Here is a 14,667-nt window from a genome sequence, read left to right as displayed (position 1 = left end):
ATTGTTGAGGACTTTTGGGAAAAAATAGGCACACGGAAAAAAAAATTGCCGATTTTTTAATTAACATTTTTTTCACAAAAACTCAATTTCCCAAAATAAGTATTTTTTAATTTTTGAGATTTTTTTTAGGGGACAAAAACCCGCAACTTTTGAGCTTTAGAGAAGTATGGTTAAAAAATCTGTCGCCGAGTTATATTTTTTAAAAAAAGTAGTGATTTTTGGAAAAAATCGAAATTTTATACCAAAAAAATTTGACCTCAATTTTTTATTCAAAATTGAATTTGCAATCGAAAGCACTATACAGTTTATTTTATTAAGGGCTCCGTTTTCAAGATATAGCCACCGATAGTTTGATTTTAACGAAATATTTGCAATTTTTTGATTTTTAAAAATAGTGACCATGAGTAACTATTTCTGAAAACATTTTTTTTTAAAGTTCAGAAAAATTGCTATAAAATTGTCTAAGAGACATTGAAGATTGGACCTCTGATTGCTGAGATACAGCGGCTTAAAGAAAAAGAAACATGAAAATTGAAGTTTTCTAAGTCATACCCAAAAAACCCACCAATTTCTAATGTCGATATCTCAGCAACTATACGTCCGATTTTCAATGTGTTCATTTGTGAAATTTTCCGATCTTCTCGAAAAAATATTTTGAATCAGTGATACCTACAACTTTGCCGAAGACACCAAGTTGATCAGAAAATCCTACAGCTGTTTAAATATTTACGTACCATTTTTGTATGGACAGCTACCAAAATTGTATGGAGACTTGTATGGGCAAACCAATGACACAAAATATTTTTTGGTCATATGGAAGGCCCCAACAAAGTTTAAGCCAAATCAAAAAATACAAATAAAATCCATTTCCGGTTTTGGTAGAGAGTTGCTCTTATGTAAACTTATTTACTGTCCAGGCTGCTACCATCCACTGTCGATATTCTTGATATCAATATTGCTCCAGCTGTCAATAAATTTTTCAGTCCCTCAAATAGATTGCTTTGATTTGTCATTCTATAATTCATCTATAATAATAAACTGCCGCTCTCGACGGTCCTTTCAATATCGACAACGAGAGGGTCCACTGTATCTGTGAGCCCATACCTGTATCTAAAAATACTAATTTTGTGAATTTTAAGTGTTTTTTTTTGTAATGAGTATTGAAGGAATAAATAAAAATAATCCAAAACTTTTGAAATAAACAAACTCGTAAAAAAATATCAATTCAACGGTTTTTCACAATATTTTTTTCGACTAGGTTTGTTTAAACAATGTTTTCTTTTTTTAACAATACGATTTTTTTGTTATGCTTATGATCAACCATGAATAAATTTAGGCACCCTTGAGTCGTATATCAAAACTGTATCGACTCTATTCAACAGCGATCCAAATCAATCCCAATCAATATGGCTTTGTGAAGTAACAAATGGTGTTCTTGCGATTTCAAGATAGAAAATATTGTAGCTAACCAGAAGCACACACGCAACCTGAACAGAACTAGAAATTGGCACGTTCTCTATCCGCTAATTACCTGCTGATGTTCGTGATGGGTGGACGACCGTAGTTTGTTCCGAAACATTTTCGTCGTATTTTCAAATTGTAACATTCTCTTTCTACTTTAGGCACTTGTATTCCTCAGTTCCAAATGTTGTATCAGTCACATTGTATGATTTGCACTTTGATAACCAATATTCACTCCCCCACGATTGGCACAGAAACTGGAAACTTTGCGCGAGTGATGATGGCTATGCTCGGATAGCTGGATATTACTAACTGGCGTGACTCTCACTCTGTTGGCAAAACTATCGATCAATTACTCTTGCAACGGCGTGTCCAATAGACATCAATTCTCGATTGGCCTGACAGTTGGCACATGGCGCACGTCATCGCTCTACTATTCTGCGGGTCTCATCGAACCACATTCGAAACCCAAACTTTGGGAGTTCAGCCTAACGACTGATGCTCCCAGAATCACCCAGCCCTTATATGAAGCTTGCTCGCTCACTCTCTCTGTTTCTGAACCGTTTGTTGTTGTATGCATTAGTTGGAGGCAAATATTTTGTTATTTTGTGGTATACGACCGACTCGATAGATAGCACGCGGTTGGTTGTGAGGGACGACGACGACTACAAAGCCGAACAAATAGTGGCTTGGTGGAACCATCTCCTTCGCCTTCGTAACTTCCTCCCAACCCTAAACCCGGCACCACCCGGGAATGCAACGTTCATGCAACGTGCATATCGGCATCTTTGCTTTGGCATTACACCCGGCTATACCCTATATAGATGCATTTTATGGGTGCATTTTCGAATTGCCAACCTCTATTTGCACCCCGCCATCATCGTATAGGCTATAGAGATAGTGCACGCGCTGGCTTCCCAGGAATAGATCGTAATATTGATTTTGAGCACCCTGAACTTGTACTCTGTACAGCAGGTGTCAGCGAAAGAGAGGGACTCATCGCGCCAATTAACACTCAAATTAGCGTTAGTGCGATGGAGCAACTGTTTTACCCTTACAAACTTGACTCTGATTCTGACCTGGAACCTGAACGAAGATCTAGAGGACGTCACCCTACACGTTATCAATTTGATTGATACGAGAGGGGCTTTCGACAACGCAGTCTCATTGTATTTGCAAAATCGCAAAAAAACGACACTATCTAAGCTGTCTGAATGTCATCTTCTACGCGTGGTAGAGATTTCGGAATAAGTAAAAAAGTCAAATGGTTTTGAAAAAAAAAACTAAATTATATTATTTAAATTATTTAGACAGAATTTTAGCCATTAAATATTTTGAATATCTTTTTTATTTGACTTAAACATTGTGGCGACTTTCCTATGACCAAACTATTAATTTAGCATCATAATTTAAATTTTTATTTCAAAAAGTCTTTAAAAATAACCAATTTTGAATATTTTAACTTTTTAATTTACATTTGTTGTGCTATTGCCTAGCACAAGCAAAAACATTTAGGAGTTTTTGCCAATTATTTTTTGAAAAATCGAGATTTAATGGATTTTAAATCAAAAAGTTGTGTACAGTCCCCAGCTGTAAGCAAACTTAAATAATAATATTCTGATGAATTGCTCCATTGGACAAATATTGACAATTAAAGTCTGATTTCAAAATGCTATTTCTCGATTTAAAAAAAGAACTTTTCCGAAGAAAGTACCTTCTTGATGAAGAATATGTTCAATTTAAAATATTATATCAGTGAAAATTGCGTTTTTCAGAAAAAAAAACTTTTTTTCCCATATAAAGAGCCATGTGAAAAGAGGCATGGAGGCTAATTTTTTTTTTATTTAAATTTTGCCTTACTAAATGTCGTATTTTAACTTTTTTTTGCATTTATTTTACCTTTAATTAGTATAAACATAAAAAAAGTATTGTTTAATCATTTTTTTTTCAAATTAGTATGAAAAAACTACTAACTTTTCTTAAAAACGCAATTTTTACCAATAGAATGTTTTGAATCGAACATATTCTCAATCAGGAAAGTGAAACACAACTTTCAACGTAGAAATCTCCCATGGGTCATCTCGATTTATGATACTTTTCTTCCGCCATATCTGTGCAAACACATTTTTTTTTTCAAAGCATTTTTAACTATTTATCTAAATTTTAAAAATTCAATGGCAGCACAAACCAGCCGTGTCGACGTTTGATTAAAATTGGTTCAGCCATTGCTGAGAAAACTGAACGAAAATAGAGCATGTTTTCTCTTAGTCCGATCTCCCTTGTCTACTGTACAAATCTTTGTTAGGTTGTTAAATGTTTAACCCCCAAATAAACTCACGTTACACTTTCAAAAAACTTTACATTGTATGTAGGGCTGCGAAAGGCCAAGAAGGGTAAAGCTGCCAGAATTAAATGAAATAACAATAACAACTACATTGTATGCAAAAGTAAAAACTCTAATTTAGCATGAAGACCCTTTTTTTTAATTTTCATTCATTTATGTTTAATAATTATCCTAAACAATTGTATAAAAGCAAACAACTTTTGTTTTCACTCTTCTCTACTTATTTCCTTTCTCCTCAATCTTAAAACTAGAGCGTCAAACGTTGTCACAAATTTATGCATAAGAGCAATCGATTCTATGTACTTTTCTAAACGGTTTAATTAAATATCACATTTCATAGTTGAGCCTTATGATCTTCTCTCCACTGCTTTTCCTTAAAACCTTTCACTATATCAGACTCGGCATACTTTGGCCTCATTACGGTGGTTAATTAACCACGCAATTTAATCCTTGCAAATATGCACACGACCAATAAGAACTAAATATTTGCAATCGTTTATTTCTTCTTCACTTAACCTACTTCACAGAATGCAATCTTCAAACAAACCCTTACGCCTTAAAAAAACACTTTGCAAAAAAATCAAAATCCACGCACGCACCGGCCCTCCAACTACGAGCAACGACCACGGAGTATCTAATCAGGAGCACGTCTAGCGCTGCTACTAAATCATTAAACGGTGAAGCCTCGCGCGCGAACCCATCGCAAGTCGCGACAAACCCTCCAACCAGACTGAGCCGCCACCGAGCAAACAACCAACGACCGTCGTAAACGTCGTCCAACAATAGGGGGATAACAACGAGTACGGCGACGACGATGATGATTAAAATTCTTGTATGATTAGTTTACACATCTGCAAACAAAAACCAATTGCAACGCAAAGGCCATATTTGTGCGATACTTGCTGGTCTCGCTCTCTCTCTCTCTCGGCTCAATTCCCCTTCCTGCTCCCACTATCACTATCTCTTTATCTCGTTGGTAACGAGAACGAACGAGAGACAGCGAGCAAAAATTATCATCACAATTTTTCACACCGGTGTCACTGATCTACCCGTAATTACACGGTGAAAAGATAGCAGAATAGGTGCAGTATGGGAAAATGGCAGCCATAAGGGATGCTTGAGCACAACAGAAAATTGTTTCAAGAAAAAAAGCGTGAAAAAATACACGAAACATATGTTTCGAAACCTACTTCATATCATCGCTGCTTGTTCGGTACGTCGACGAATTTCATTCATAAAGGAGCAATTCCATGTCAAATAGGGAATCGGTTGTACCCGACCCTCTCCGATTTCAATGAAACTTTGTAGACATGTTATCCTAGGCATATATAAGCCATTTTTGTGTATATGGAGCCAGTTACACTCGATAATGACATTTGAGAATGGCGTAAGTGTTTTAAATATTGTTGTATTTCGTAATTTAAATATTGCTGTATCTCGAAGCCGTTGCATCGTATCAAAAAGTGGTCAAAGACAAATTTGTAGGAAATTTGACGGGCTTTCCGAAAAAAAAATACACTGAAAGAAAAAAACACTCCACTATTATGAGATTTTTTGATTTTTAAGTTTAAAAGTCAAATTTGAAGGTGAGCCCACGATTTTTTTTCGTTCAAAATTTTTGTGAAAATAGCCAAAGATGCTACAAAAAGACTCACGAAAAATGCAGGATGGAGCAACTCACCTTAAAAAATACAAAAATCATTTACTGAAACTGTTTTTTTTGAAAAGTGTTCTAAACGTCAAAATTTTCAAAAACCGAACTCGAGAGTCGATTCTTCAGACAATTTTACAAAAAAGTCTCCATATTGACCATTGTCCTAAGTCCAATCCTTGTGAAGTTACAGCGGTTTTAAAAATAAAAATGTTGAAAAATTAGGTTTTTGATGGTTTTTGGCGATTTCTATATGACAGACTTGATTTTTCAGTCTCGTGAATATTTTTATCGGAAAGCTCGTCCAATTTCCCATAAGTTTGTCTTTGACCACATTTCAATTGGATGTATGGACTTACAGATATAAGCTCATTACATTGCTCATAACTAAAAACATAATATTTTTTCAGTGTAGTATAGTACCCTGGATAGTAAATTAGCTTATATCTGTTTAGAGCACTTTTCAAAAAAACAGTTTCAGTAAATGATTTTTGTATTTTTTTAGGTGAGTTGCTCCATCCTGCATTTTTCGTGAGTCTTTTTGTAGCATCTTTGGCTATTTTCACAAAAATTTTGAACGAAAAAAAATCGTGGGCGCACCTTTAAATTTGACTTTTAAACTTAAAAATCAAAAAATCTCATAATAGTGGAGTGTTGTTTTCTTTCAGTGTATTTTTTTCGGAAAGCCCGTCAAATTTCCTACAAGTTTGTCTTTGACCACTTTTTGATACGATGCAACGGCTTCGAGATACAGCAATATTTAAATTACGAAATACAAAAATATTTAAAACACTTACGCCATTCTCAAATGTCATTATCGAGTGTAACTGGCTCCATATACACAAAAATGGCTTATATATGCCTAGGATAACATGTCTACAAAGTTTCATTGAAATCGGAGAGGGTCGAGAAAAAAGTACCTAAAAAGATCCTGTTTTGGGCTGGAATTGCTCAAAGGTAGGTATAATGAAGGACAATTCGGAAAAAATAGGCAAATTCAGAAATATATTGTACAAATATATTAAAAAATCGAATTGGGCAAAATAATAGTTTATGCAACAAGTTGCAAAAAGAGGAATTTTTCAGCAAGAGTCGTACATTTATCCAACGAGATTTACCGAGTTAGATAAATACGACGAGTGCTGAAAAAATCAAGTTTTGCAACGAGTTCTATACAACATTTTTTTTGCAATTCCGAAAAACACCCATTGAGTGAAATTTTAAGTCAAATTTTCATTTATTTTGTCTATAAACCGTTTAAATTTAAAAAAAAATGTTGAAAAGTGTTACTTTTTGAAACAAGTGCTGAAAAGTTCAACTTTTCAGCAACCATTTCAGTGCTGAAAAGTAGAACTTTTCAGCATTTATTTTGAAAAGTGTTGCTATTCGAGTCTGGAATTGCAAAAACACTATTTTCGACATCTTTAATTTTTGAGGTGTTAAATATATATAAAAATACATCTTTTGAGCTATAACCCAGCAACACATATTTGGCAGTGTTGCCAATGTTTCTTTGTTAAAATCACATTTTTCGAAAATTTGGAAAAAAAAAAACGAATAAAAAACTTTATTTTCAGATGCATACACCGATTCTTAGCAAAGCTTCTCAAAAATTTCACTTTTTTCAATTTTTCATGTGGTTTTCTAAATAAAATATTTTATCTTTATTTAGATTCAACAATTGCAATGTTCTTCAAATTCGTTTTCAAATGTTGTTTCAAATCTTTTTCAAAGTTTCAAATTGCTAAATTTTCGCAGAAATCAATCTTATGGTTTCTGCCGTTGTTTTTTCAAAGTTTCCAAGAAATATTTGTTTTCAAATTCATTGGCAACACTTCCAAATTTTGTTTACCTTGCTGGGCCATAGCTCAAAAATTGTATTTTTTTGATTTTCTATAAGTATAAAAAATAAAATTTTCAAAAATAATGCTCAAATCAATTTTTTGTGTTGAAATATGAAATACAAGATTATTACTTTTTTAGAGCGTATCAATATAATAATATATTTGCCAAAGACACAAAAAAGTCAGAAATTTCGTTCTCAAGCTTCAGATTCTAAAATATCTTGATATCATCTTTGTATGGACAATTGTCAAATTTGTATGGGAATTTGTTATGGAAAATTCTCAATTTGGGAAAAGCCCCTAAACATTTTAGGCAGATAAAAATCCGAAAAGCTGATTTCTGAGAGTTACTTTGTTGTTTTTAGCAAACTTTCAGAGTTGTTTTTAAAGGTCCTATAAACATATGAAAGACAATAGCTTATAGGTCCTTTTTTTTATTTAAGTGTTTGATCATTAAAGTTAATCTTTTTTAGAGCAATTCCAAGTCTCAATCAACCCCCAAGTCACCCTACACGATTAGCAGTCTATCATAGCGGCGACTGAACGCGTTGTCATTGTGGTTGAATTTCACGGGCATTCTCTCCTTCCTCAGGCCTAATGGAACAATACCTATGTGTGTAAGAATGTTATCAACGAGTGCAAATCATCTGCTGCCCATCAAACGGACACGGCTATCGAAGTGTCAAGGCAATCGAGTGTACCCCCTTAATGGGGTGTGTGTATTACATTTTGCTAAATTGCCGTTATCACTTGTAATGCGATTCGTATTGCAAGTGAGGAAGTACCGGTTGAATTAGTTTTCCACTTTTAATAGCTTTAGATGGCAACTCATGCTGATGATCACATTCGTGTTGCAGTTGTTCTCTTTGATATCCCGCGTCATCTCTCTTCTGGCAATTCAAGCTGGACTCTGGTACACACACTGTACACTGTGCTAACTGTTAAGATAAGATATAAAGTTGTCACATTTTATAACGAAAACGATCCGACTCTCCACTCAAACAGCAGGGCGATGCTTTATGGGACGCTATAAATTTTCTAACGATTGTTGAGGGATCAACGACGAGTGATGAGCCGCTGGGTAGCGGCTGATAATTTATGATATCGCGGTGGTTTAGAGGCTGATTGGCTGTTAATTCAACTGGGCAGCTATATTCGTTCTTCCGAATTAAGGAATAACCCTATCAATCAGGTCAGTACTGAGTTCTATCAGTTTGCAATTCGAAATATTTAAAGAACTTAACAGTCGCAGTTATAATTTTGTTGCTGTTTGCTCAAGATTAGCTGATAAGAGTTGATTTGAAAATTATGGACTGTGGAAACTGTGGACGTTTTACTCAAGAGTAATTCTCTCTGTTTTCGCAAGTAGATTTTTCGTTGTATTTTTTTATTTCCTTGGAATCCTATGTCAAAAGAAGTCATTTTGCATCACTTTTTTTCCCATACAAGCCTCCGTACAATTTTTGGGGCTGGTCATATAAAATGGGTAAGCAAATGTATGAAATTCTGTACATATCTTTAGAAGTAAATGTCTGATCGTTTTGGCGTCTTCGACAAAGTTGTAGATTTTGATTAGGACTTTTCGGAAAAAATGGTAGAAAAATCATATTTTTTGTTCAATCCTGCTATATTATTTAAATTTGGAAAATGTAAAAAAGAGAACCATTTGAAAAAAAAAATGTTACTCAATCCACCTTAAGGTGTTTGGTGCCTTCCTCACATTCATGTTGTATTTTAGGTTGTAGGTATTTACAAATTAATTTAAGAGTTTTTTTTTCTAAATGTTTTTTTCATTTATTTTTTATAATTATTGTGCAATTTTCAATTCTTTTTTTACCAACTCTCCAAAATAAAGGAGAAAAGGGAGGCTGTAATTGAATTTAAAAGTGCTGATATGCCAAAATAAGGTGAACGGTGGAATTGCATGCTGTCCCCTTAGTCTTAGTAAACAACGTCTTATGAGTTGTATATTTCAGTAAAAAGTTCGTGTAAATCTTTGTCCAGACAAAATGTTGTATTCAGCAACATAATTAATACAGACTTTTTTCCAGAAGAGTCGCAGACACTGCTTAAGCAATGTGGCAACCGGGCGATACGCATGCTGCGCGACTCTCGCGTGTAAGCAAAAAGACCCGGCTTTTGAGGTTAAGCAAAAATCACCCTTTTTTGTAGCTACAAAAAAACTTTTTCATGACATAACTTTAAAAGTACTTCACTAAACAGAATAAAATTTAATAGGGTCTTAGGGGACCCCAAAACGAACAGAATAAGGCGGATCCGGTTCAGCCAGTTCTGAGATAATCGTGTGGAAAAAAAATCATGTCTACACACATCCCCACAGAGAATTTCATTCTGAGTCGATAGGTATACGTGAAGGTATATCTAGGAGGTGTATTTAAGAAGTTCATTTTTCGAGTGATTTTATAGCCTTGTCTCAGTGAGGTGAGGAAGACAAAAACCATATCGAATTTGCAATCACAAATGACCTGTTCTCAAGTATTAGCCGCTTTTCGATATCTTTTCGTTTTTCACATTAAAAAAATACTCTTCGAGAGAAAAGCACTTCCCCAGAAATATATTTTTGATGTGATAAGAAAATGTCCTACAATTTTCTTTCTGGACTTTAGAATTGGTTTATTCTCAAAACTATTCGTTCGAATGAAAAAAAAAAAATAAAGAAAAATGAAATTTTCTAATATTTTCTTGATTTATTCAATAAAAATGTTTTAATGTTTTCAATGTTTTAAAATTAAGCCTTAGTATAATAGATAATTTTCCTCATTTTATATTTCGGATCATTTTTTTAACATTACATAGTAAATTGAAACATTAAGATATCATATCAAAAAAGAGATATCGTCAGATGAAAAAAAAATATTTTCATCAATTCGAATTCTTTGTGAGACTTTATCTCAGAAAAAAACTGTTCGATTTTCAAAGTCTTAGAGAGGACATTGTTGGAAAGCTGTTTAAAAAAATGTTCTCTGGGGTGACTTTCCTTCATTAAGTTTTTTTTTCAATAGTGTTAAGAAAAATAGTTACGTAAAAAATTCTTAGTTAAAATTCCGGGGTGACTTTCTTGTTAAAATCATATTTAGGATGTTCAAACTTTATTTGTACGTTAAATGTACCATCACTAAAGTAGCTGATATACCGTCATCAGGGGTGACATGGGTCTAGGGGGTGAGATTAGGTCATACAAATTTCAGCGTTTTTGTATGACCCAATGTCACCCCTGATTAAGGTAATTTTAAAGAAAAAAATCAATGTTTATATTTCGTTAACTAAGTTTAAAAGATTTTTAACAAAATACATATAAATTTTAGGTAAAATTGTTAAAAAGTTGGAATTTTGCCTGAAATTTGTTAAAACTAGTTTTGTTTATAAAATTATCGATTTATATTGCAATTTATACTGAATTCGAAGCACGAATCACAAGTTTTCACATTTTACATGAAATTTGTTCAACTGAAATTGCCTATAAATTTGGAGATTTTTTTTAAAGTTGTGTTTCAAAAACACATATTATTTATTATTTATACACTTATTTAACCTTCTACTAGTCAACATTTCTTAACTATAGTTAACTAACTTTTTAAACTTTTCAAATTTTTTTGAAAAGTTCTGCTTGATGTATTTTAAACACTTCTCTACCACGGTCAGTATGATTCTAAACCATTCCGTACAAATTTTAATTGTACTCTTCATTTTGCGGTAAAATAGAAAACCTATCAAAGTCACCGCGGCTATCAAATTTGCCCCGTTTTACGGTATCAAACAGAAAAGTAGGGGAGTTTGGGGTAATATGGACAGTGGGGGTAATTTGGACACCCCTTTAAAAATCACGTTTTCTTCGGATATAAAGTGAAAACGGCAATTTAAGTGATAAGGCTAGTACAAGTAATGGCCTAGAAGTATGGACAAACCAAAAAAGTTGGAATAGGTTAAGTAGTTTTGGTATAATATGTAAAAGTTTCCAAAGGCAGGTTGGCACTGGCTTAAGTTCTAATATTTGAGTGTTGGGAAATAAGGTTTTGCAGGGGTTATATGGCAAAAAGTGGACGATTCTTGTTTAAGGGGGTTGCTTGGACGATGCCTGAGATATGTACGTATAAAAATTGTGCATTTTATCCATTTTTATCATCAAAAATTGCAATTTATGATAGAATATGCTATGGGGGTAATTTGGACATGGCTTGTGGGGTAATTTGGACATACCTGAAAGTCTACCTGTCAGGCAACAAAAAATAACTTTCATGGTTGGATGAGTTTTTAAAGGGATTTAGCTAAACTTAGAGGGATTTAATATGTCAAAACAATCAAAAAGGAATGTGAGCAATGAGAACTTTCACAAAACCCCTATTTTTTAATTAAGATAAATTTATTCCAATATTCGAATTGATGAAAATCTGATTACTGTACATTTGGCGTTCAACAAGACTCTAATGTTGATTGCTTTTAATTAATTTCTTTAACATTTCTAATTTCTCTGCTGGTTTACAATAATATTTAAATTTGAAGGGCTACAGAATGTAAAATTTAAAAAAAAAAATGATATTTCCAGGCTAATAAATTCTACATAAAGATTGATTTATATAAACAAAAAAGATACCTTAATCACTAAAAACTATACTTGTGCCTAATCCAGAATCAATGTTTAAATCATTTCAGTATTAATGATTAAATTATGTATACTACACTGAACTATTTGTTATCTTCCTATTGAATTATAGTTCTATCACAAAATCATTATTTAAACCTTTGATAAAATATTGTGAGCAAAACAATACTTCAAAATATAAAGCAATTACAAAACCAGGTTGAAGGATAAAAAACATGCTCAAAAAATCAAATGTTAAACTTATTCCTCATCATGTGTCCAAATTACCCCACAAAAGGTGTTCATATTACCCCACAAGGTATGTCCATATTACCCCACAAGGCATGTCCAAATTACCCCACAAGGCATGTCCAAATTACCCCATAGGGGTGTTCATATTACCCCCACACAAAAATGTGGGGGTAATTTGGACACCTTTTAATTTCTGCGATAAAAATGGGGTTTTCATCAAAATTTATCGAAATTAATGACATTTTTCCATCAAATATGGTCTCTATTATCCTCTGGTGTCATCCACATTCGTTTAAAATATCCATACAGCCCGTGACAGAGCGATTTCCTTAGGGTGTCCAAATTACCCCAAACTCCCCTACCGTCTGCGGAGTTGCCGATGGACTAGTTTTGATCCTGCTGGTGGTTCTATGGAAAAACACTGTGTGGGCACACAAAAAAAAAAATATGAAAATATGTTTTTAATCCTGGGGTAACTTTGCATCTTCCATTAAAAAAAAAAAATACTTTTAAATATGATTTGAATTTCTTGAGTCTTTTGTTATAAGAAAATATGAGTGGGACATTTTCTAGCCAATTTACTTTTGTCCATTTTTAGCATTTTATGTCAATTTAAAAGTTTGCAAAGTGAGATAAAAATGATTAAGTTATTTGACGTTATGCGCCTAAATGTATGTAACTTATCAAGAGCCTTTGACCACCCCTACCACACTCCAGCAAGTGCCTCGATCAACGTCACACTTCTATGAAGCACTTTTGTGTACACATTGTCTTATCACTATCACCAGGTACGTACGCAACAACGATACCTGTGTGGACGACGATGACTTCATCAACGAGTTCCGCAGGATCCCGACGTAGGATATGATGCTGCCGTAGGACTGGTTCCGATGCATGTCCGTACTGCTGGACGGCTGGGCCAGCGGCGACAGCTCCGACATGGCACGATTCTTCAGAAAGGGACGATTACTGTTGTCCATTTTGTTGATGTCACTGGTTGGGCAATACCTCGCACTTTTTTTACCGAGGCATTGCTTTAAAGTATTGAAACTTTGCACAATTTTGATGAACCTCTCTGCACTAAACTAAATTAAAACTTAAACATTTAAAATCAACTGTTACGTTAAAACACTAAAAAAACGACCGATTTAACTTCCTTGCGCTCGTGTTAAATGCCTCGCCGAGACTAGACAAGACCTGCTGTAAAAAAACGGTTCAAATCCCGTGTATTCAGCTTCCATATGGGACGGACGGGTGCATCGACTCGTTCTATCTCTATCCCGCGGCCGGGTCGGCTAATGGCGACCGACCGAGATTGAGCAAAGCAGTAGTTCACCGCGAGAATGAGGTAGTCCTAACAAGAAGGCTTATCAGCAAAATGCTCTGCTCTGGATGATGGGCACACGTACTCACACACGCGTACATTTTGTTTTAATAAACAAAAGTTCACGGTTGAAACATCCCGTAGCCAAAGTGGACTGACGAGTGTTTTGTGCCGCATTTATTCTCTCTTTAATATTTTAAATTTTGCGAGAGGAAATAGAGCGAGGAATATTGTTGCCAGTTCAGGCAATGAACGCTCTAATTAAAATAAACGATTTGCATGAGGCGTCTCCCAAAGGTGCATTTTAATAAACAACCGTCGATTAGACAGGATTGAATTTATTAGGTGACTCAGGCTATGGCGCTCACGGTAACTCGAAGCTTGATTTTACATTTTGCAATAGTTGCTAGGCTTAGATTTTGGTCATAATTGAAATACAATTAGTTAAGGTGAAACGGGAAGGCAGTGTAATATTGATACTACGATTCGAGTTTTGGAAGCAACTTTACTGCCCACCATTGAAAAAACGGCTAATATCCACTTTTGGCAAAAACGAGATATTAGCACCAGGTGGTAGAGGATGTTCCAACGCATCTCCTGGAACTTGAATTTCACTGAAATAGTGTTTAGACTTGGCTGCCGATGCGAAAAACCAAACGGCTAATAGGCCACTCTTATGGGAAATTGCCTTGACGGAGATTTTGTGACAAACACTAAAACGCGTTTTTCTTGGAATACTTGATTTGGCATAATAGCCGAATTTTCAATTATGGGCAGTTTAGGGAAAACGCTGATTTAAGTTGAACAGAAGTGTCCGAAAAACAATTTAGATTTGTTGTATATTTGCCCTGTTTTAGGGTAAAGTAGTCATCAATGAGACACGGGAACAATGATAAAATGGCTCTCACAAGTCGTAGTTTCAACCAATCAGGCTCATATTCGGGAGAAAGGTGTGTCAACTGTATACCCTTCTGCCGTAAGAGTTGCTTCGAATATGGAAGTTCCCTTGTAAAGTTATTCATAAATGTTTGTTTCTGGGATGTAAAAGTAATTTAGGGCCAAAAATTGCATTTACACCAAAACTAATATTTCTTCAAATTTCTCTCGTTATTTCGTAGAGCATGAGTTGGGCTACAATGTCCTTTCATTAGGTTTGACCAATATTAAGAGTATACCCAGAATCCAGGGCTG

At 34.4% G+C, this 14,667-nt stretch overlaps 1 protein-coding gene across 3 annotated transcripts in view; it reads right to left on the bottom strand.

The window, feature by feature from the left end:
- LOC120417548 (kinase D-interacting substrate of 220 kDa) overlaps positions 1 to 14,667 on the bottom strand; it is a 75,596-nt gene that overhangs the window by 58,185 nt on the left and 2,744 nt on the right. The window contains exon 1 of one of the 3 annotated variants that reach the window (XM_039579635.2): positions 12,962 to 13,404. The exons of 1 other annotated variant lie outside the window; for it this stretch is intronic. In XM_039579635.2, coding sequence (XP_039435569.1) covers positions 12,962 to 13,132 — 171 coding nt within the window. In that variant the 5' untranslated portion in view covers positions 13,133 to 13,404. Of the gene's footprint in view, positions 1 to 1,531; positions 2,147 to 12,961; positions 13,405 to 14,667 lie in introns of those variants that run through there. One more of the 3 variants, XM_039579637.2, reaches the window with a different exon arrangement.

The sequence above is a fragment of the Culex pipiens genome, chromosome 2 (genome assembly GCF_016801865.2).
Source record: "Culex pipiens pallens isolate TS chromosome 2, TS_CPP_V2, whole genome shotgun sequence".
NCBI lineage: Eukaryota > Metazoa > Arthropoda > Insecta > Diptera > Culicidae > Culex > Culex pipiens.
This window is presented reverse-complemented; position numbering and strand designations above follow the sequence as displayed.